The 22,039-nt window shown below is 36.7% G+C and overlaps 3 protein-coding genes across 4 annotated transcripts; all 3 read right to left on the reverse strand.

Annotated features, from left to right (window-relative positions):
• Nucleotides 1-67: 67 nt before the first annotated feature.
• LOC6644835 lies at nucleotides 68-10,473 on the reverse strand. Its single transcript, XM_002067291.2, has 3 exons — nucleotides 10,432-10,473; nucleotides 2,710-3,074; nucleotides 68-785 (listed from the first exon to the last, which is right to left on the reverse strand). Exons 1-3 carry the CDS (start codon nucleotides 10,471-10,473, stop codon nucleotides 68-70), a joined length of 1,125 nt encoding a protein of 374 aa, XP_002067327.2.
• Nucleotides 10,474-11,172: 699 nt separating this feature from the next.
• On the reverse strand, nucleotides 11,173-16,068 carry LOC6644834 (tyrosine-protein phosphatase 99A). 2 transcript variants are annotated; one of them, XM_023176987.2, is made up of 3 exons: nucleotides 14,956-16,059; nucleotides 14,814-14,889; nucleotides 11,173-12,170 (listed from the first exon to the last, which is right to left on the reverse strand). In XM_023176987.2, exon 3 carries the CDS (start codon nucleotides 12,168-12,170, stop codon nucleotides 11,277-11,279), a length of 894 nt encoding a protein of 297 aa, XP_023032755.1. In that variant the 5' UTR covers nucleotides 14,814-14,889; nucleotides 14,956-16,059; the 3' UTR covers nucleotides 11,173-11,276. The 2 variants fall into 2 exon arrangements, with proteins under 2 accessions (XP_023032755.1, XP_023032754.1); XM_023176986.2 differs by lacking the exon at nucleotides 11,173-12,170 and having other exon boundaries at nucleotides 14,819-14,889; nucleotides 14,956-16,068.
• A 66-nt stretch (nucleotides 16,069-16,134) lies between these two features.
• On the reverse strand, nucleotides 16,135-16,978 carry LOC6644833. Its single transcript, XM_002067289.4, has one exon. It carries the CDS (start codon nucleotides 16,832-16,834, stop codon nucleotides 16,262-16,264), a length of 573 nt encoding a protein of 190 aa, XP_002067325.1. The 5' UTR covers nucleotides 16,835-16,978; the 3' UTR covers nucleotides 16,135-16,261.
• Nucleotides 16,979-22,039: the final 5,061 nt, after the last annotated feature.

Genomic DNA, 22,039 nt, shown 5'->3' on the forward strand with positions numbered 1-22,039 from the left:
TATTTATATTTATATTTAAAATAAATGTACAAAAAAATAACAAACTGATATGGGTTTAAACTATGATCTATGTCGGAATGTTTGGTGTCTTGTCCAGTGACTGAGTTAAGGACTTTTTCACAATTCTGCCCGACGAATCATTCGCTACCCTGGCGGACATCCGCTTGAACAATCTTAAATTGTTAATGGGATAGGCCAAGGTGTGACTCGGCGATGGGGATAAGGATGATGCCGATGATGAGGATGATGGCAATTGATGCTGCTGCAGGATACGAAGAACCTCCCAACTGGGTATATAAGAATCCAGCAATGACTTGGACTCACGGCCAGCGAATAGATCTGGTGTGGGATCCGGCTGAGAGGGACGGAATGGCTTCTGGTATTGAGTATAACCGAAATTCCCCCTTCCTGGACCAGGACGACGGGTAGTGATGCTTATAAAACTGGGTGGATATGGTAAGGGAATCCTCGGACTTGGTGCATAATTTCTTTGTGCTGGCGGTGCGTAGGCGAATTGTTTGGATTGTTGATATAGACTCGAAGTAGCTGGCGATTGGGCATAGATATAGGGTGGTCGTACTGGGCGTGGTCGTAGCGAAGGCGGTGGCGGCGGCGGTCCTGGGGATGGCAATGATGTTAGGGCATTTCCTGTTAAGTATTGTATGCCATTCAATTGCAAATCCAAATCATAGGGCACAATCGGTTTTAGCAGCCTCGTCGAGACGGTTGAGGCAATTTCTTTTGGTATTGTTGCTGTTGATGTTGTCGTTGCTGCTGTGGGCGTACTGTGGGATAGAGACAGATTAGATTAGCTAGTTAGAGTGAGCCACAAAAAGAGAATTGCCAAGCGATTTAGTCTAATTGCCATTAATCCAATTGAATCTCATTTGTCGGAAGCCAACGGCGGCAGCAATCGTGAGTGAAATTTTCAATCCATTTCATCATCTCTCCCCTTTTCTCTCTCTCTCTCTCTCTCTCTCTCTCTCTTACAACAAACTATTTGCAAATTAGTTGAAATTCTGTTAAAGGCATTGACTAAACTATTCATTTTCCAGTTAAACATTGCAAATCACTGCAATTTCACTGCGTCACTCAAATTAACGAAATGTGTGAATATTGCGTTCAATCAATGATACTTAAAGTTTTCCTATACGAAGAATTATAGTAAGTAGTTTCCAGTCAAGTCATATATACATAGATATATATAACTGGTGCTTAAGTTTAGGTGGAGAACAAATTTGGGAAAATTATTTGAGATCCATTCAATATACAGTGGCGACAAAAAGTTTGAGACATTCATTTTTTCACCTTAAATTCTGATTTCATTTGATTTGTATATAAGTCTAGTGAAAAGTTTTCATGTTTGTTAATTTATAGCGTTAAGTTGGGCATTTTATTAAGATGATGTACCGTAAAGTTTGTGGGCTTATCTTTAATGGTTTTTTCTATAATGAATTTTGACAAAAAGCCCCAAATTTGGACTTGGCAAAAACAGACACATTTTGAAATTTATAAAAATTGACTGTACACTAAACTAAGATAAACTGTAAACAATTTAACCCCAGGATCCAATTTGGAACTAATTAAAAATGCAATTTTGTATGTATTTGTTTTGGTCTTCCTGATTTTCCTTATTTAACGACATAAAATGATTATAAAGTGAAACTACACCTGAACTACGAAAGACAGTGAATTGAATTTCCCTTTAAATGAAATATTTTCCATAAAAATCGGATAAAATTAGATAGACTTCGGTGCAATTTCAATCGAATCTAAGTTTGAAACATTTTCGTCCACTATGCCCGGTTACAGAGTTGCCAATCTCTATAAATATTTAGGTGTATTGTGAAAAAAAACTTTTTATTTAAATTTTGAATGGTTTTTAAACAAATTTGATTGTTGTCCTGGCAAATAAATTTCATTCCTTTAGAATTTTGAAACATATATTTATACCCTCTATAAAATTGGTCAGAAATTTTTTTAATAAATTTTATTTGTCGTTTATTGTGAATCATCAAAAATTGTATTAGAATTCGCATTAGATTCTTTAGGAAAGAAGAACAGGCCAATTTAATTTCGACTTCTGTCATAGGTTTTTTTATTGCCTGCTAAGAATATTTTTTGTAAATTATGGTACAAAACGGAATTATCCACTAGTACTTAGATTGTTTTAAACTTGTTTTAAAATTGAAAATCCATAATTTTCATGAAATCCTAAGAAAATTTGCAATTACTTTTCATTCCATTGACTTAAAGGCAAACGATTTGAAGCGGAATCGGAAGCGAAATCCGATTGCGACAAAAACATTTGGAATCGAAAACGAGAACAGGCGTGATTCTAAATATTATCTGTGAATAAGGGCTAATAAATTGTATTAAGCTGAAATGTTTTTCTTTTTGCTATAATTTTCGGTCCGATCTGAATTTCAGATTCTGAAATCGAGCTCCATATGTCCATAGTCACATAGATAGATGTCCAATTTAACATGACTTGTTTCTTATAAACTTTTATTTTTTGTTTTTTGGATCGACAACATATTACTTAGCTTTATAAGCAAATCTATGTCGACTAGTTAAGTTTTGCACTCATTTGAAACTTTTATGATTATGGAAAAAGGTTCGTGTCTTCAGTCATTCGTTTATCAAGCAGCTTTCAAGCTTAAACTTGATGTTTTTGGTTGGGAGCTTTGGTTTCGAGCTTGGACTTACACAAAGAAGAGATTTGCCGGCAGTTGGCCGGGAAATGCATAGCCGGCGCTTAGGTGTTTGTGTTGCTGCTGCAGCTGATGCAGTTGCTCCAGTTTCTCCCTCTCCCTGGCGATTTCTCGCTGGGCAGCATCTTGAATGTAACTGGGTGGAACACTGGCTGCCACACTGGGGCGCCATTCATAGCGATTGGGCAGCAGGGGAGGACGATTCAGGTCCACTTGAAATTGCTCTTGCTCTCGCTCCAGATCCTCGAGGCGCAGCGGCAAGGGAGTGATGTCATCGTCGTAGCCTTGGGGCGGTGGTGCTAAAACGGCCCAAGCCAAATTAAGGGCCAGCAAATGAATCAAAAGATGTGGCCAGACGAGCTGCAATAGAAATGTGAAAAAAGTGAGAGGGTACGATAGGTCATTAGAAGGGGATTGGACATGTGTACTCGGATATAAAAAATTGAAGCAGGTGCAAAATGAAGTAACAACTTGATACATTTTTATGTTTTGCTTTTTGTTCATAATTTTTTTTTTGGGGGGGATTTCGTTTTGTTTTTTATGTGTGGTGAAAGGCCTCTTGCCATGCCACGCCTATCGTCTTAGCGCCCAGTGATGCGTTTAATTGGTTTCTGTCTTTTTGTTTTTCCTTTTTTTTTTCTCGTTTTGTGGGCTTGGTTCGAAATGACAACAAAAAACAAATTAATGGGAGGAGTGTTTTAATTTTTTTTTGTTATTGAATAACTTTTAATAAACTTTAAGTAGATTTCTAAAAAGCGATAAGTGAAACGTTTGACCAAACATGACCCTGAGGGAAACTAGTAACTAATTGTTACTAGGTACTAGTTTTTATCAGGGTTACGGACATAATTTTGGACATAAATAATCTGATAACTAAAGCGAATAGCTTTTAAAAATAAAGATATCACATAAAGAAGGAAACTTACAAACTATATATATATATATATATATAGAGATATATATAGAGATAAATATATGTATATTGACTTTGCAATATAGTATTACATAAGTAAATTGCAGTTCTTTAGCAAACTGTTTGGTATTAATGACCAATAAAAAGCAATCCAGACAACTGTAAAAACGTTCATTTTTTTACAGGGTTTATAGCTTTCAAATTTGTATACCCTTGTAAGACGAGTGTTTTGATTTTGATGGGAAGTATGCAACACATAGAGTAAAGCATCTTCGACTGAATAAAGTTTATTAATGATGATTCCGATCTTGCCTGTAATTCAGTAAACTTTTATTAAGATGATGTACCACAAATGTTGTCATCACATCTAACCATAAAACTGCTCCGTTTGGGCCAATTATTTAACAAGTGTTTCCTGAGTTCAATATTGCTAAGACGCCTTGCTAGAGATACTTAATTATCCCCAATAATCATTTAGGGGTCAAATCAAATGATGAATTTTTCATATTAATGAATTCTAAAATACTATTTAACTTGAACAGTAAAAGAAATTTTTTTGAATTCTTAAACAAATATTTGTTAAGTAAGAAACATATAAAAAGGTCAACGAGTTTATGTGTCTTCAGAAAATATCTCCAGGAAGCATTTACAAAACTGACTGCTTAATTACTAGCTGATCAAAAAGTAATATCCCCAAAGTGAATAATCCAATTCTAACGACTTATAAATTGATTTGGCCTTTGACCAGATTCAAGTTTCTAATGACAATTAAAATTGAGAAAATTAGCTACAAAATGCAGATGCATTTGTCCAAACTTCCTTTAGCCATGGCGAAGTTTGGTTACCTTTGCAGGTTAATATCGTAAGGTTATGGATCGATGGATATAGAAAATATTTTCAAGGAGCGTCCGATCCAAGAACCAAGATTTTCGGCTCAGTAATTTGAATAATGTTTAATAAGGCATTATGTTAGTATGACGATTTTTTGGGCCATTCATCCACGGGGACTCTCCCCATTCTATACGTCGGTGGAGCATGAGTATTTGATTTTTATAAGATTTAAAGTTATAGCTTTTTATTCCTTGGGTGAATCCTTTTTTTTGGTGATAAGAGAAAAAATGATATCCTAAGAAATGAAATTCATAATAATTATTAAAATGGAGCTTTCGATGAGTAAAATGTGATTACTCAATCCAAATCTGATAATAAAAACTTGGTCTAAGGTAACTACTACTATCTACTCTGATTAAATCGATCGTTACTAACTGACATTGATACGAACTCTAACTAAAAATAAATGAACTTTGTTACTTCTTCTTTATCAGAATGAATAATTTTACTCTTTATTCTTTAATTTGAAACCTTAAAACAAATAGAAACTAATGAAAAAGATATTGTAAAGCAGTTTGGCTGTCTAATTATGTAGGTTACTCTCTGAATTCGATTGCTAAATTCTTTCCAGAGGCAATTGCAACCTTAAAGCAGAAGTAACTTATTTCTTATTTCTAAGGTTTCTTTAATTAAATATATTTGCATGCTCAAAAAAGAGTTAAATGAATTTTGCATGCAAGTATATAGTGGGTGGGTTTAGTTTGTCACCTCCCCACACCCCCACCCTTTACCACAACTTTAGACAAATGACCCAAGGCCACTATTGATAACCTGGCAGATGCCTTTCTAAAAAAAAAGAAAAAAAAGATATACAAATCTTCACTTGGTTCGGTTACTAACGGCCATTTGTCATGCCATATTTAAGCTGCGAAAATTCCAAGTGGCCAAGTTGCGTCACAGTAAATGGAATCGAGTGGGTATATGTATGTACATATACTATAAGAAGAAGAAACGATATATAAGAAGAAACGAAAAATAAATGAAACCATCTCCAAATTGCAATAAACTGCATTTGGCTGGCCAAAAAGATGCCATGCGAATGCGGCAAAACTAGTTGCAAATAAAAAAAAGAGATGAAAAATCATAGCCAATTTCAAAATAAAACTGAGCCGCATTGACGATGCGTGAGCCAGATTGGTCTTTTGGTGTGTAATTATTTGTGGTAGTCTGCTAATGATTTGCCCAGGTCGAATCTGTCTTGCCAAAAACTGAGAAGACAGAAAGGAAAACCAAAAAAAAAAAAAAATTAAAATTAAACACACTATGCAAATGCAGCTTGATTAATGACCCCCTCCAGCTAATGATGGGCTTTAAGATAGATGCTTTGTAATCGTTTGTTTGCGTTGGCAAGGCAAAAAATAAACCACACGCAAAGAGATAAACAAAAGACTCAAGATACAAACTTGACATGGACAAAAGAATGAACTTCAAGGGGGCTAGGGCAATGTCGATCAATCAAACGTATGTGAATGCCAATGCAATTACTAGGGAGGTCCAATCATTACAATAGAACTTTGCCATTCTAAAGAAGTTAACTCCAAGGCAAATGCATTGCAAAATTATATATCCATGCATATTTTTCATATTGAATATTGGGAAGGCATTCTCAAAATACAAAAAAAAAATGGTGGGTCAGTTTCTAGAATTCTAGAAAAATGCAACAAGAGCTTGCACCAAAAAGTTAATTTCGTTTTGATTTATATAGGTCAAGTGTCAATCTAGTTTATATTAAAAAAGACATTTTGAATTAAACCAATTCAATTCCAATTCCAATAAGCTTAGAAAATATATAAAAAAGTATTTAACAGAAAAACCTTAAACGTCAATTAGGAAAAATAAGCCATTTTGTATTCAATATTTATTTAAAATATATGGTTTTGACGGAAAATCTTCTATACTTTCTTATGTAGTCACAATAAATTAGGTCGTTGTCAAAATGGCATCCAAGTCAAAGAATTTGGAAAAAAAATGAGATTTTAAATTCTTTTAACTGTCGTTCAATCTGTTTTTGTTTTTGAGGAATAAGTTTTACATCGGAAGATATGACTATCTTTCATCTATCCAAGTTAAACATTAAAAAAAGAGCGGTTCAAAGGTTATTATTTTAGCTTATTATTCTTAAGAACTAAAGCTGATGCAAAAAGGAATACTGAGTGGAAATTCGGGATAAGCACAAACAACAGTAGGAAAACTGAGACTTTGTTGTCTTGTGTAGAATTAATGCTTAGTCTTCTTAATAGTCGATAGGATCTTTGCAAAGGGACAGCCCCTAAAGGCACAAGCTCTTATTATAAAATCCAAATATCTGCACCTACATATCTCAGCTCCTTCAGGTGTAGATATATCAGTCCTACATTATCACAAATCTTCTTCATCTTATCTTTCTTAATATGTTTCAATCCCTGTGAAAAAAGTCATTAACCCCAAAAAAGATTAAGAAGAATTGCGTTGACTAGGAACGAATTGGGTAATGAATCGTGCATTAAGTTGTGGCTACCCTCATTTATTTTAAACCCTTCAGATATATTTGATTATCAATAGTTAAGCCAAAAGGTTTAAATGATATATGGAATTATTGCATTTATGATTGACAATATTTGTTTCCTTAAGCCATCAATTTAGGGTATATGAATGAAATTATTCTATCTATAAATTTAGATAACAAAATGTCTAGAATATTTAAATACCCTTCGAATACAAAATATTTATTCTACCTAATACATATAAAAACCCTTCATATATATACACCTAGACCTCGCTTTGCGTTGGGGATACGTTCCAAAAAAACACGACGCAAAATGAAACGACGCAAAGTGAATTAAGATTTTCTATAGGCAACCATGGAAAAATCAAAGATAGGTTCCCGGGCTATGAAAATACTAATTTCTAGAAAGAAAAATTGAACAAAGTAAACTTTTAAAAACAAAAATGTTATTGCATTCATTCATAAAAAAAAAACTACTTCCATTAAATCAAAATAACCTATTCAATTATTTTATCTTTATGAGTTTTTAGTAGCTTCGTTCGCCAAAAATTTGTCCAGAGTTTGGTGAATAGCTTTTTTTTGTAAATTTAAATAAATTTCTTTGTATCAGTTGATGTTTGCAGCTACCGCCTGGGATACCTTAAAACTTCTGTCATTGTCAGGATCGTTTTTTATAAAAATTCTCCATTGCTTGGTCAATCAAGCCCATCGCTTTTTAAATTTGTTTGGAGGTTAAACACTGTTCTACGAACATTTCTACTAAACCTTCCCCGAGTTTTGATAGCAAGACGCAATTATAAACAGAAGTAGGTAAGCTAGATGTAAATGTTGAAAAACGTAAAACAGCCAATAATTCAAAGGCAATGTTGGTAAAAGTTGGTATTGGCGTTGCCACAATGTCTGATTTAGAAAAAAAAGTTAAACACTCGAACTCAAATCAACGCAACAACGAGAATATAACAACGCACAGTGATAATTAGTACTAATAAAGCAGCGACGCAACTTCGAAAAAACGCAAAACGAAACGACGCAAAGCGAGGTCTAGGTGTATATATAAATTATGCTATTTACTAATAATACCCAACGAGATTACATTTTTGAGTCTGTAGAAAGTTCTTATGCAACAAAACTGTCACCAAATTTCAAAACTTATGCAAAGAAAAATCTCAAAATATATTTGGTTTGTTGTTCCCTTTGTTTAATAAAATAACAAAAACTTTTACATAACCTGATGATAAGTTATTAATACTTGTTGTCAATCAATTAATCGTATTGTTTGCAGGGGATTAAATATTTCAAAAAAAAAAAGTTTCTCTTAACAAATTTAAATTGAAACTTTAACGGAAGAACCAAGGCACATTTTGTTTCTTTTTTGAAATTTACGCACCATTTTAGCGAATTTACACGGTTTAATTATAGTGCAAAAAGCAAAGAAACATCCAACATTAATACAACACACTTGTTCACTGGTTTACTTGTTGGCCAGAAAACAACATTCACCATTCAACTCATAAAAAAAAGATGTGTTTTTCTTAACCGAAACGGAAAACCGACCAAATGACGACCGTCGAGTGAGGCAAACTGCGACAGAGTCGAGCTTAGCCACAACATTTTATACCTACCCAAAAAACATCACAAAAAACCAAAACCAAAAAACCAAAAAAAAAAAAACATAAACTAAAACAACAACGGCTACAGCAGCTCCAACGGCAGCAGCAGCAGCACAACAACAAAAAGCATAGTAAGCACTTTTGTTTCTGTTGTTTTTGTTGCTTTTGTATTTGGTTCAGTTAGTTCTCTCCACCTCCTTGGCCATCGCCTTAGCAATGGTTGGTGGTCACCTGCCATTGGGAAAGATGCAGATGAGCGACGATTGGCCAAAAGGATTGACTGAATCGAACTAAACCAAAAACTAAGCTAAAGTGTTGAGTGAGGCAATTAATTGAAATTGAAATTGAAAATGTGTGGAGAAAAAAAGGAAAGTAAAGAGCTTTGAAATTGAAATCATTTCGAATTCCAGTCAAAAAACCAAACCGCAGTCAAGCTAATTTACGCATTTTGCGTACTTATCCATGTGAAAGAAATGAAGATGAACGACCAGAAGATACTCTGTATCCTTTCATATACATAACTGGGGGAACCCCACCAAACAGATTAGAGGCTCTTTATATCGATTAATCCCGAATAAACTAAGTAGGGAGTAGAGTTTCTTACATTCTAATGTTTCAGAGTTCAATTTCAGACTCTAGTTCTATTTTTTGCTCATTTTAAGTCTTTTCCTGGTTTTGTAGGGTATGTATAGAAAGGGTATTACATCATATGGTCTTGTGGTCAACAAACACCTAATGCCCGAGCCATTCCTCTTGCCAGAGTCAGCATCAATAACCGTTCACTTCCGCTGAACTCCTAGGGAGACGCAAGTGCACCAAAATAATCATTGACCGACAGACCCATCGACAGAGCAAATCCATTCAAATCTCATTACAATGCTCTTACAAGTGTTTCAGCCACACAACGCTGCAGGGCGTCATCCATCGTCTATGACTATCGTCATCGTCATTCGCCCTGGAGGCGAGGCACAAGTGTATGAAAGGTTAAGTGCTTGAAAAGTAAATTTAAATTGTTATAAACATTTTGTTTATTGCATGCTTGTGGAGAGTACCAATACTTGAAACTGGGTTAGATTGTCTATGTACCTACATACATAAATATATTTAAATTTAGTTGTCTTAGACAAAACTTCAATCAATACTTTTTACGCGAAAAGCAATTAGAATACTTAAGGTTTTTAATTTCCACTTTATCTTTCTTTTTAATGGTTTTAATGGTTGGTTATGTAATCTAGAAAAGTTCTGAATTTCAGTAGGTAATTAATTCATTTCGCAGGACTAAATTGTGAACGTTCTTCCATTCCTATTCCATTTAAACCTCTCTTAGCTCAAATACTGAGATAATGAATAAAATGTTTTAGCCAGGCCAATTTGAAATGAGTCCTATTGGCAAGGGCAACTTCAATTCGTTGCCCTGAAATGTATGAAATTCGCCTTTAGGGTATTTGCTCTCAATATGATAATAGTTTTTACCCCTCGTCATCTCCCTTCATTGAATCGAAGACGGATGGGTTGGGTGGTGGTGGGGGGGTACTGATTGAATTTTTGTTTGATGGTTTTTAAAATGAGTTAATTTCAAATGATTTTTTTCATCGCCTCGTTTTATTTTTTTTTGTTTTGCTTTGGCTTTGGTTTTTTGTTTGTTTGTGTGTTTGTTTTGTTTTTTGGGGTGTAATGAAAGCGAGTTGAGTTGAAAACAAATTTAAAGTTTTCCAGTTTCGGCTAGTTAATGTCAAAATGAATTTGTCATAAATGTGACAATTAGACAAATGAATGGCTTGAGGGTATAGGGCATGATTTTGGGGTTGGGGAATTTACCTTCTTGTCCGTTCCCCTAGCCATCTTCTCCTTTCTCCACATCGTGTCGCACTCTGATGTAACCTACTCCAAGGTTGGTCAAAAGTAAAGAGTCTGAATTTGGACACATGTGTGTGTGTGTGTGTGTGTGTTGGTTTTACTTAGTCAGTTCCGGTGGGGCGTGAAATTTTTGTTTTTTTTTGGTTACAACTTTCACAAAAGAAAAAAATAAATAACACAAGCGCAAAACTTTGAGACAATGCAAATGCATTCTCAAGTTGACGCCAACGATGGATGACCTTGTTGAGTGTGTCAAGTGTCTGGGACTTGGACTCGGATTTGGTTTAGGCCTTTATTTTTGTCTCTTTGGATTGTTTCTTGTTATTTGTTCATGTTATGCTGGCCAAATAAACAATCTATGTGGTAACCATGCCCTAACACCAGTTGTGGGTGGTTGGCCAAATGCGTAAGAGGCCTATTATAAAGCTGTGTGATACGAAATATTTAAAAATTTTATACACATGTCGAGTCATTCAGAAATGGGTGTGAAAATTGTTTACAGAAATTATCTTACAGTCATTTGTGTGTGATACATTCTTAAAACTTCTTTTACAAAACCTTGTTAACAAATTTCAGCTATGAGTCTAGACTCTAGAGATATGTATATACCTATAAAATTCAGACGAAACTCAGCCCCAACCTAAACCAATGAAAGTTTCAATACCCGCTTATGCTATGGTCACACTATGTGGCAAGGTTTGGTCAAGGTTTGAAATTCTTTCAGCACATTTTATTCAAAAGGATTAACAACAATTGTAAACATGGGTTAATATGACCTTTGGCTTGGACTTGTTGATGCTAGAAATCTATGTTGTTCTGGCTCTAATATACATGTGAGTATGTGGGTGTGAAGCTGAGCTGGCAGCGGTTACATCATGACTGGCTCCGCCCAATCCTCCCACTGAAGAGCCGCCAAGGAGCGTGGCACTCGGTATATATTCATTGAGATTCAGTGTAAAGGCGGGAGGGAAGTGTTTGTCCTTGGCCTCACGATTGATGCGATAACTGTTGCGATAAGCAGCCGCTGGTGATATTGAACCGGCATAGCCATGATGCAGCGAACCATAGTGAAGGCCAATACCAGAATTGATGGACGGCGATACACTGAGGACGGCGGCATTGCGTCCGCTATAATCCGGCTGAGCATTTGCATGCGGTGTGAGGGATGGGGCAGCTGGTGGTGAAGATGGAGCCGCATTGCCATTGTTTGCTGAGGCTGCTGCTGCTGCCAAATATGGACTAATTGGCACTATAATCGGCCTGGTGGGTATAAGCTGCAGATACTGAACGGCCCCGCTGCCATCCTGGAGGGTTTGAGCTGGCAGATATTGCATTAGCATGGGCGTCGATGGCAAGCTGGCCACACTGGGAGTGCCAGCTGTCTGCATGGGTGTGAAGTTGGTCTCCATTTCGGGCATTTTGTATGATGGCTTAAATCCGGACTCAATTGGTAGGGATTGTTGTTGTTGTTGTTGTTGCTGCAGCTGCTGAGCCTGGTCATAGCTGCTGGCAAACGCACTCAGCGTATTCAGATGAAGATCTTGACTGCCGCTCGATGTTTGTGGCTGCTGCTGCACTTGGATACTATTAACCGAATTTGTCACCTTGTTGGATATCTCCGGATTGGATACTGGCAATGATTGTACAAATTGCATCAACACAAACAGCAAAAGCTGGCAATGGAAAAAGTAACGCGGCATCTGCATTAAAAAATGTAAATGATTAAATAAAATAACATTAAATGGATCTGCGAAGGCTTTGTAACGTTCAAGGATAAGGATAAGTGTGCCTCCAACATTTGAGATACTTATTACTTAATATGAATTTCCGAGAAGTTATAAAAAACACGATACAAAAACTGTCTAGTCTAGAGTCACCTCCCACTTTAATCTGATGTTGATTTATATCGCCGAATTTCACTTTCACTTGCTTTGAATTATTAGGTTTTTTGTGTTTCTTTTTTTTGTTGGGTTTATGTTTTAATATATTACAAACGGACCAAAAAAAAAAAAAAATGAAGAAAAATTAAACAAAAACAAAATCACCTTTACTTTGGGGGGTTTATTGTTTATAATTTTAATTTGTTTGGTTTTTGTTTGTTGTCGTTTTTGTTTTTTTTTTTTTTGTTGGTGTGTTTATATTTATTATGTTGTAAGTATGTTGGACGTGGAGAAGCCTGGACAACGGACGCGCTTTGATTAACATTGCTGAAATGAAGTGCCTTGGCTTTTATATAGCAGAGAGAGGCGAATGAAAATATAAAAACACAGAAAGCAAGTGAAAAACCTGGCGGCAAGTTGCCAATTTTCCTCAATTGCCATGAAAAACTGCATCCAACCTGGGTTAGACTCTTGTCTCTTTCGCTCTTTCTGCAACTCTAGACAAAGGCATTTGCCAGTGTGTGCGTGTGTGTGTGTCAAAACCAAAACTCAAATACATCGTCGTGTCTTGGCCAATTCTTTTGAATCAAAGGCAAAACGCAAACAAAATGATTGAAAAAACGCAGAGAAACAAACAAAAACAAAAAAAAATTCAATTGTTGCATGTGCCCAACGCATTTTGGCCATCAATTCAAGTTCAAGTTTAACACGCGCATCGTGGCGAGAGGCTCCTTTTGAGGTTTTTCTTCATGTATTTACATGTATGTGTGTGTGTAGTTGTTGCTTGGTTCCGTCTTCCGAAACATTTTTCGAGGCCCACAATTAGCCAAAGAGCTGAGAGTGTCTTCCGCATTTTGTCTATGATACGGTTAAACGGGTTTCGGCACACTCGATTCATTTCGCTTTAGTTTTGTGTTTGTTTTCATTCAAAAAGCTCTGGAAAATGCTTTTCCAGTTGTCGTTTTTTCTCTCTTTTCTTCTTTCGTTTTCTTCCTTTTAGCCAATAAAACATTTATTAATTGGTATCACCAGCATTCAATTAACAATGGGCCAAAATGTGTAAATAAGGCTTATTTACGGATTTAACAATGATTCGTTTAAGAACATCATTTTGTTTTGAGAGAAAAGCGTAAGCTTTTCTTTGATTTAATTTCCTAACAAAAAAAATCCATCAAAAATCTCGTAATGGATATATAAAATAAAAAGAATTCAAAATTCATTAGGTTGTTGTTGCTTGTCAGCTAGAAAATGTGTGTGACTTATGGGATTTTTGATTCTTTTTTCAAAGTTACAAGAATGCTCAGCAAATATGTAGACCACTAATGAAGAAGGACCAAATTAAGAGGACAACACTAAAGATATTCAACTTACAATGGAGTTTACGGACACAATAGTATGAAGAATGGACAATAAAAACATGGACGAATTACAAAAAATGTCTCAGTCCTTTTGATGTAATTGTTATTTCCTAGTCTGTTATGTCTTAAAAGTATGGAAACCTTGCTTTTGAAACTTTGCTTTTGTCACCAGGACAATGAGATTGTGTTCTGTTACATAGTAATATATATGTACATAAGTATAGGCGTTAAGGTATTTTTCGAAAATTTGGTGCCATAGTCACAAAAGCAAAGTTCTCTTGGGACAATAGCTGTTTTCTATACTATACCTAACTGACTAGGAAATAACAATTACAACCCATGGTCAAAAATCTTGTTACATGGTGTTATCAATTTTAACTACAAACACCCTCAGGATTCCATCATCAATACGGTCAAAACTTATATAAGAGTTTAAGACAGAAACCACGATTTATTTCATGCAGAAAACAAAAATCGATATCAGAACAATGCGCGCTTCTCTGACAGATTTCAATATACAGTGGATGCCCGCTATAACGATTTTACGGTTTGATTGGCTTTATGCAAACTTGTAAGGAAGCACAATCGTTTATAAGGAAGCAATTGCCGGCATCTGTTGTAAATCAAGGAAAATGTTCGAATGGCACAAAAACCGCAAACATAGATTCAACAACGTGGAGCTAAAGTCCAAGAAATGAACCAAGAAATAAAAAACCGGGATCTCAGGACATAAATCGGACACTAAGAAACGAAACAATATAAACCCACAAAAAAAAGAACTCGCAGCCCAGAAAGTGGACACTCTTCTGATTTCGCAGCTGGAAACACATTACAATTACAGATATGCTACTCATACTTAAAACATTAACAAGTACTACACCTAATATTAAAACGGACAAGGACAGACAAACGATGTTTAACTCGTTTTAACTCGGCGTTGATCAGAACAGAAGTCGCAAGGAAGCCTTCTGCCTTCCCTCAACTACACATACCTGACAATGACCCGGACCAGAAAGCCAACAAACCGAATTGGCATATTTTCAAGAATATTAAACTTTAAATTTCATAAGCAATAATTAGAAAAATCGAAATCGAAAATGCTTACCCCTTTTCGTGGCACACTTCACTTCACACCTCGATGTTATGGCAATTAAAGTTGCCATTTCGTGTTGTTCTTGTTGCTGTTGGTGAAACAAATTGGAATGAGATAAACTGCAGATGGAAAAGCCAGACAAAAAGTTATATACTTATGGGCATGTTTACGCCTTTCGCGACATTGTAACCAAAGACGTTCCATGAATAGCTCGGCCCTTTCCAGTTCAGAACATTCTTGAATTAGCTGCCGTTCCAGTGACTTATCGATTTGAGGCTTTTTTTTTAAAACAATTTGTTGCTTTTGCTGTGGCTGTGTCTCAAGGACTTGTTGTCCATCGGGTTCAGATCGACTTGTTTGTGTTTCACTTGGCATAATCTGCGAATGCTGCTGTCCCAACAAATGTTGCACTTGCAATTGCAATGGCTCCTCCTCTTCCTGATGTCCTGCCGCCATGCGTTTTCCTATTTTTGTGAATAAACGTTTTGGTAGAAAACAACTACGCCGACTGGTCGCTGACCAGAATCCAGCTCGATCCAATAGCCAAGGTCGTTTCTTGGGCTGCTTTTCCACTATTTTAGCAATTGTCACTTCTTTTTCATCATTATTTTCTGCCTGCTCAATTTGGTGTTGCTTCACCTTCTCGTCATGGAAAATTGCTAGGATATTTTTCAATTTCGGAATGAGTACGAAACAGGAACTGCCTATTCGTGGCAGCAGTTTATCCGACTTCTTTGGCAGCGATAACTGACTGCCCAGAGTTTCCTTACGCACATAAAGCTCCAGAAAGGAATAAACTAAATGCATAGTTTGTTCAGCATCGCCATCAATTATTTCGTGTACTCGAAGGATCATTGGTATGTGCAGCTGCCTCAATGAGGTGTGCAACAGATGATAGTTCGCATGCCAGTCGGTGAGATTAGTGCTATATTCACTAACCAATTCCAGACGAACACTGCCCGGCAATATCCGATCGAGCAGATGGCACCAGACCGCTCCATTACGCAATTCTTTAAGCGATTTGTAATCGCTTTTCAATAACAAATTAACACCAGCCAGAGCCCTCTCGTCTGGGCTTAGTTCGTTGGATCCACTCTTGGCAGACATTTAATGTTAACAATTTGGAAAAAAAACTAATTGAACTCTAACTTGCTGTTGTAATTTGGAATGGAAAGTAATATATATATATATTTCTGTCGTGTTTGCTAGCTGGAGAGTTGTTGTATGTATAGTTTGATATGAGGGATAATTCTGAATGTGACTAAACTACCTGGAAACTGTTTTGACAAATGTATATCAAGGCCAATATGATGGAGTAAGAACAATTGGTGAATAGATTTTAAAACAAAAAATTTATTCTTAGAAAAGCCACACTGAAAAGTTAACAACTGGAATCTTAGAGATTGCTTTTCGCTTACTATATTTGGTAATTATTTACTTGAATTTTGTAATTTTCATTGTTAGCCAGCCAGGGTTACTTCACTTTGCCGACTGCAGTGATAACTTCTGGTACTCTCCCGCTGAGCAAATACCAATTGACTGAGTTTCCCATCAATCAAACTTGTTATACGCTGACGCCACACGACAAAGCCATGCCACATCTTGGCGGGCAAGGCAGTGGCCCATAGGGTGAACCATAGGAGGCAAGCACCGATCACACTTGTGGTGAGGCCAAGTAACCAATATTCCCATGCCGCATAGGTGTCATCTTCGGTGATCAAGGGCTGCAGTATGCCGACAATGGCACAGTGACATAGTCCCTCGATGCGGCACCAAAGTTTCGTTAGCATCAGATCCAATGTGAGGCAGCATACCAATGTCTCCGTGGTCAGTTCAAAGAGAGTTGCCGAATAGTTGGTGTACCACCAATCGGGAAATATATGAATCGCTTGCAATACGGTCACAATGCAGGCCGAGAAGAGCCAACAGCCCAGCATTGGAGCCGGTGAGCATTTGCCCAGCAGAAAGTAGTACGAGACGCCCATCACCGAATGGAGTAATACGGCTATGCCCAATGCTGTGAGGCGAGCCATTGGAATCACTTGGACTCACTTCCTGCACTTCGTTATTGGCTATTGGCTATTGGCTTTGTGGCTTTTCCTCGAAAACTCTATTCGGGTGGTTTGTTCATGTCAGTCAGACATTTGGAAATGGTTAACTAACTGAGAGCCAGTTTAACTGGCTCCAAAGTCAAGGCCTTCGTGTTTTTTTGTTCCTCATTTCCACTGAGCTCATTACGTTGCCTGTGAAAAACTGTGGAAAATTCAATTCAAACCCGCAACCCCCGCATCTCTTCACCCGAATGGCCATAGATGTACATACACCCGCCACTTTAAAGGCGGTTTGTTTACTTTCATTTTTTATTGCAAACAACAACAAAATAAATAACTAAAAACCAAAAAGTTTATATTTATTTTCTCGATTTCAATTGCCTAGTTTTAGGCAAATCGTTCAAAATGATCGTTAGCTTTCGTTATGCCTAAAGCTTTCTCAAAATAGTAACCAATCTATGTTATATTTATGACATCTTGTGTTTTGGTATTAATAGTTTTTATACCATGCACACACATAGTGCAATGGTGTATTAAAGTTGCCAAAAAGTATGTAACAGGCGGAAGGACATATATATATTCTTGACCAGCATCAATTTTATTGCTGATGTTAATTCATTTTAATCGACCATGAAATAGCCAAAACATTTATAAACATTTTGGACTCTGTGGGTCATAAGGTCGAAGTTGGCCGTTGATCAGTGGCGGCGCTTAAGTGCTTGTGTGCTAATAAGAGTAAGGGAGATAGTCTACAGATTTTCATTCACTTGGTCTTATAAATTTAGTATACATAGTTGTTTCACTTGTTGCATGGTATACCTAAATCGGCGAGACGACTTACTTCTTTAATTTTTTTATTACGCTTCAAGTTTATCTAAACATTTTGCTAACATTAAATAATCAAACTCGAATAATGCGGCCCGTATACATTTGCTCAGTGCATGCAATTCAATCATATTCTTATTTGTATGTTAGCTATTATTATGTAGCTACATACATACATATTAGATAACTGAGTGAGCAACTAAAAAAGTTAGTGAAACAGAGAATGACTCATTCGGGCCAACACTACTTTTTGTTACAGTGTTTGTTGTGAGTGTCCTTAAATTAAGTACAAAAACTTATAGTTCCTCTTGAAAAGTTATCCTTGATAGTAGTAGCCCTTGAAAGGATTCACTCATTCGAAGGCATAGAGTTTTAATTTTATAGAAATCTTTGAAAGGCATCACGAAGTGCGGTGAGACAGGAGGAAGCCCTTAAAGATAACGCATTAGAGTAAAAGCTGTCTTAAAGCCAACACAAAGGGCTGCACCAGCTGCAGCTTCAGGAGGAGCGAAAATTCCAATTTCTCATATTGTTCTTGCATGGGCGTAGGCAGCATCTAATTTAAGGGGGGCTCTGCAAGGAAAAATAAATAATTGGGAAATATATTTATCTGCTTTTAGCATATAATATATACGATTTAACGACTTAAAATCGAGTCGATGGAAAGAAGATTTAAATTTCGATTTCCACAAATTTATGCTGTCACTAATTTGATTCAAATGAGACAAAATTATAAATTTATTGTAACGAACTCACCCCCCAAACTACGCCTATGTGTGCTTGTCTATTGGGCGTGGCGTCTTTTCACTTGGCTAAAGTGCAACTAAAAGAAAAATCCTATCCCAAAAAAATAATAGAAATATATATATATATATATATATATATATATGTATAAAGAGAGAGAGAGAGAGATAGAGTGAAGGAGAGCGAGTGAGGTAGAAAGATAGGGAAGGCAAAACCAGCTGCAGATTTTCTATAAAAGCCGTAGCTAACGAGATTTGATGAATTGCAAGTCTTTGTGAATGAAGCTACAAGAAAGCTGCATCGCATGAATAGTTCCCACACTCTTGGCCAGCCAACCTCCCGCATCCAGCCAAAGGACGCAGAAAAAAAAACCCATTAAGTGGTTTAAGGCACTCCAACAAAAAAAAGAAGCAAGAAAGTAACAAAAAAGCAAAGTAAGAATGAAAGAAAATTGTAAAAGAAATGGCTAGCAAAACACCAAGGCAACATGGCAAAAGAAAAATGCAGTTGACATGAAAGGCAGCCACCAAGTAAGCAGACAAAGCTAACACCCAGTTTCAGTTGCTCGTCCTGGACGCAATCCCAGTCCCAGTCCCAGTCGCAGTCGCAGTCGCAGTCTTAACATAGCAGCTTGACGAATTACTTGCCAGCTGGTTGGCTGACTACCGAAGACGAAGAAGACGCTGCCAACCAAAAGGCGAAAGAAAATTTAATTTGACCAACATTTTGATAGATCAAGTTCATTTGCAGGCCAAAAAGATTTATGACTTACTGTACATAGTAGCCAAACAGCAGGAAGCAGACAGCAGGCGAGCCATAAAGGAGTTAACCGTTTCACAGGATTCAATATTAGCATTTATTTCTGTTCTCTGGTGTACTGAATAGACCCGAATACCCACCTTAACTTTTGGTATATTCCATAGAGAAATGCATTCACCCCCAATTGCATTCTGCTAAATTAACAAAACTGCCTACTGTAGAATGTTCGAATTGATTGAAATGTCCGAAAGTCGAAAGAAACTTAAATGAAATATCAAAATATACCATGATTTCCTCTCACCTCTCACACTGCGACTTTTGCCATTTATTACTTTAAAAATAAAAAAAGAACAAAAAAAAACCGGAAAACAATGCGAAATAGTCATACCCTAGTCAAAATGCAATCAAATTTGATAACAATTGCTCATAAATCTCAAGTATTTTTTTCTTAAGCCCTCTCTCTCTCTCTCTCTCTCTCTGTCCCTCTATCTCCCTCTGTCTCTTTTTATCTTTACTGCTCGGTAGTTTACCGAATGACTATTAATGTGAAATACCCTACTGTGTAAGGGTATTAGAAAGAAAAAAACCTGACTGCAAAGCGTTCATCAGGACCAACTGCTGCTATTTCTACTGCGTCCTTCTGATATCACGCACTCGCACACACACACACACACACACACACACAGGCAAATATTGCAACGTTCGTCCCAAATGCATTCAATTAACAATTTTCTCTACCGGCTTCCTAGTGGAAAACTTTGCCAGGCGGCCAGAAAGGCTTCTATACAGGGCAGAAGCTAGGTATATATAGAGAGAACAGAGTGCTAAAGATTCAGAGTGTGAGAGGCTTTTAATCAAAAACTTGCATTTACCCACAGTCTGTTTGTATGTGCGTGTGTTTTAGTGTGTGTGTGTGTGTGACTACAGAACTTTTGTGGCCCAAGTTTTCTGCAATGCGACGGCTTCAAACTGTGGGCGGGGAGGGTGTAGGGCGATGAGGGTGGTAGGTAAAAACTTCTCAAATTGTGACGTCGACAAAAGTCAAATCGTGGAGATGGAGGACCTTTCTACCAACGCTCTCGTCCATGCAGCAATCAAATTGGCTGAAAAAATATGCCAACATTAAATTGTATAAGCGAATTGGGGATACCCTATTTAAGAGCTTCAAATTTGTTAGAAATACTTGAAAGTGAACAGACTATCGACTTAGCTTATATCTGTACATATATGACAATCAATAATTCATTGCAATTTATAGGGTATACAGGTATTTAAACATAAAATTAATTCTTGCCCTTCTTATTCTTATCATTGTAATCAATTTCGCTGAGATTTCATTGGAAAAGATGGCAAAGACTATTAAAACCTTTTCGATGCAAATCTACCCGCATTAGGTAAAAGTTTGGATCCTTCTTCTGGCTTGGCTCACCCCCTAGAAATGTTTACCTAACACAGTCGTCGACAAAAGTCCATGGCCATTTAGCAAAAGTAATTAAGCGTCGATGCGTTTCATTTGTGTTACTTTTCTGGGCAATTAAGGCAAGAGAGAAATAAAAAAAGAAAGGAAAGAAATGGTAGGTGGTAGGTATGTATGTATGAATGTATATGTATAGAAAGTTTTTGAAATTGCAGTTTTTCCAGTGCGGCGTAAAATTTTCATAGTTAATTGTAGACCAAAAGCTGTTGACGTGCTGGCGGTTGCCTTAGACTTGGATAGGTTGGAGTTTTGGTTTTGGTTTCGGTTTCGGTTTCGGATTGGGTTTTCTGTTTTTCTATTTTTTGGGAAACGAAAAGTTTTATGCAGTCCAGGAAAATCAATGAGGAAAAGTGAGTGGCAGATAAAAAAGGCTATGTGCATGAAGTATCGTTGGCAGCAACAAGTGTGAGTGGAGTTTGTAGAAAAAGGCTTTAGGCAATTGGTCAAGGGTTAGCCAGCTTTTAGATATACTTTCATAATGAGTCGAGTGGTTCAGTTAAGCAAACTTTATCTAATACCCAAAAACATTGCAACTCCTTAACTATTTTGAGTGCGGGGCGGGGAAATTTAGTTGTGTATGCTTATGTAAGAGATGCAAGCTCAAAGTGTTTTTAATTGTTGGCAGTTGCTTGAGTTTTCAATTGAATTAAAGTTGTTATTGCTTGATAGACCAACAACATATACCTTCATGGCAGTTACTTAAAGAGGAACTTTGTGATATTCTTGCAATGATTATTTTTCATCTGTCATTGTGACTTCAACTATCTGAATCTGTTCGGTAGCTGGTTATAAACTCAATGCTGTGCCGAAAACATTTACTTTACCTCATCAAGCTCATCATTTACTCAGCCATTCTCGGTCTTGGTCCTCATCCTCATCACCATTATCACCATCATCACCACCATCATCATCATCATCATGAATAGAGGCAACAATTTACCCAACTCTCCAGGCAATGCAATGTGCAAAAAGTGTTTCTCATTAAAAAGTTGTTTCACAATTTTATTATCCTGTCGTCGACGTTGTCGTTGTCGGTTGTCGGTTGTCATCATCATCCCTGCTCCTTGTCCTACTTGCCATTGCCTTTACTGTCCCCATAGCTATCGCCTTTGCCCTTATTCCTGTGGTCCATTCTCTCCTCAGGTGCTGGCTGCCTGGGTAGAGGGTGACAATGTCAATAAAGCAAACTTCTTTCCATCCGGAACAACATCAAATTATTTTTAAATTACTTGCAAAAATGGCAAAAAAATACATACAAATATATGTATGTACTTAAAAAGTTATAATAATAATAATAATAATAATAGTACAAAAAAAGAAAAAAAAAACAAAAACAATGTAGCCCCATGGGCATTTGTGGGTGAAAGTGCCTCATGATGTGT

The sequence above is a fragment of the Drosophila willistoni genome (genome assembly GCF_018902025.1).
Source record: "Drosophila willistoni isolate 14030-0811.24 chromosome XL unlocalized genomic scaffold, UCI_dwil_1.1 Seg142, whole genome shotgun sequence".
Lineage (NCBI taxonomy): Eukaryota > Metazoa > Arthropoda > Insecta > Diptera > Drosophilidae > Drosophila > Drosophila willistoni.

Excerpts from the sequence above, each read along its gene's own strand:
- LOC6644835 (XM_002067291.2), bottom strand. The coding sequence starts at position 10,473 with ATGTGGAGAAAGGAGAAGATGGCTAGGGGAACGGACAAGAAG. Across the intron at positions 3,075-10,431 it reads CTAGGGGAACGGACAAGAAG|CTCGTCTGGCCACATCTTTT; the intron begins GTAAATTCCCCA and ends TTTCTATTGCAG. Across the intron at positions 786-2,709 it reads CCGGCAAATCTCTTCTTTGT|TACGCCCACAGCAGCAACGA; the intron begins GTAAGTCCAAGC and ends TCTATCCCACAG.
- LOC6644833 (XM_002067289.4), bottom strand. The coding sequence starts at position 16,834 with ATGGCTCGCCTCACAGCATTGGGCATAGCCGTATTACTCCATTCGGTG.
- LOC6644834 (XM_023176986.2), bottom strand. The coding sequence starts at position 15,908 with ATGTCTGCCAAGAGTGGATCCAACGAACTAAGCCCAGACGAGAGGGCT. Across the intron at positions 14,890-14,955 it reads AGGCGTAAACATGCCCATAA|CAACAAGAACAACACGAAAT; the intron begins GTATATAACTTT and ends TTTCACCAACAG.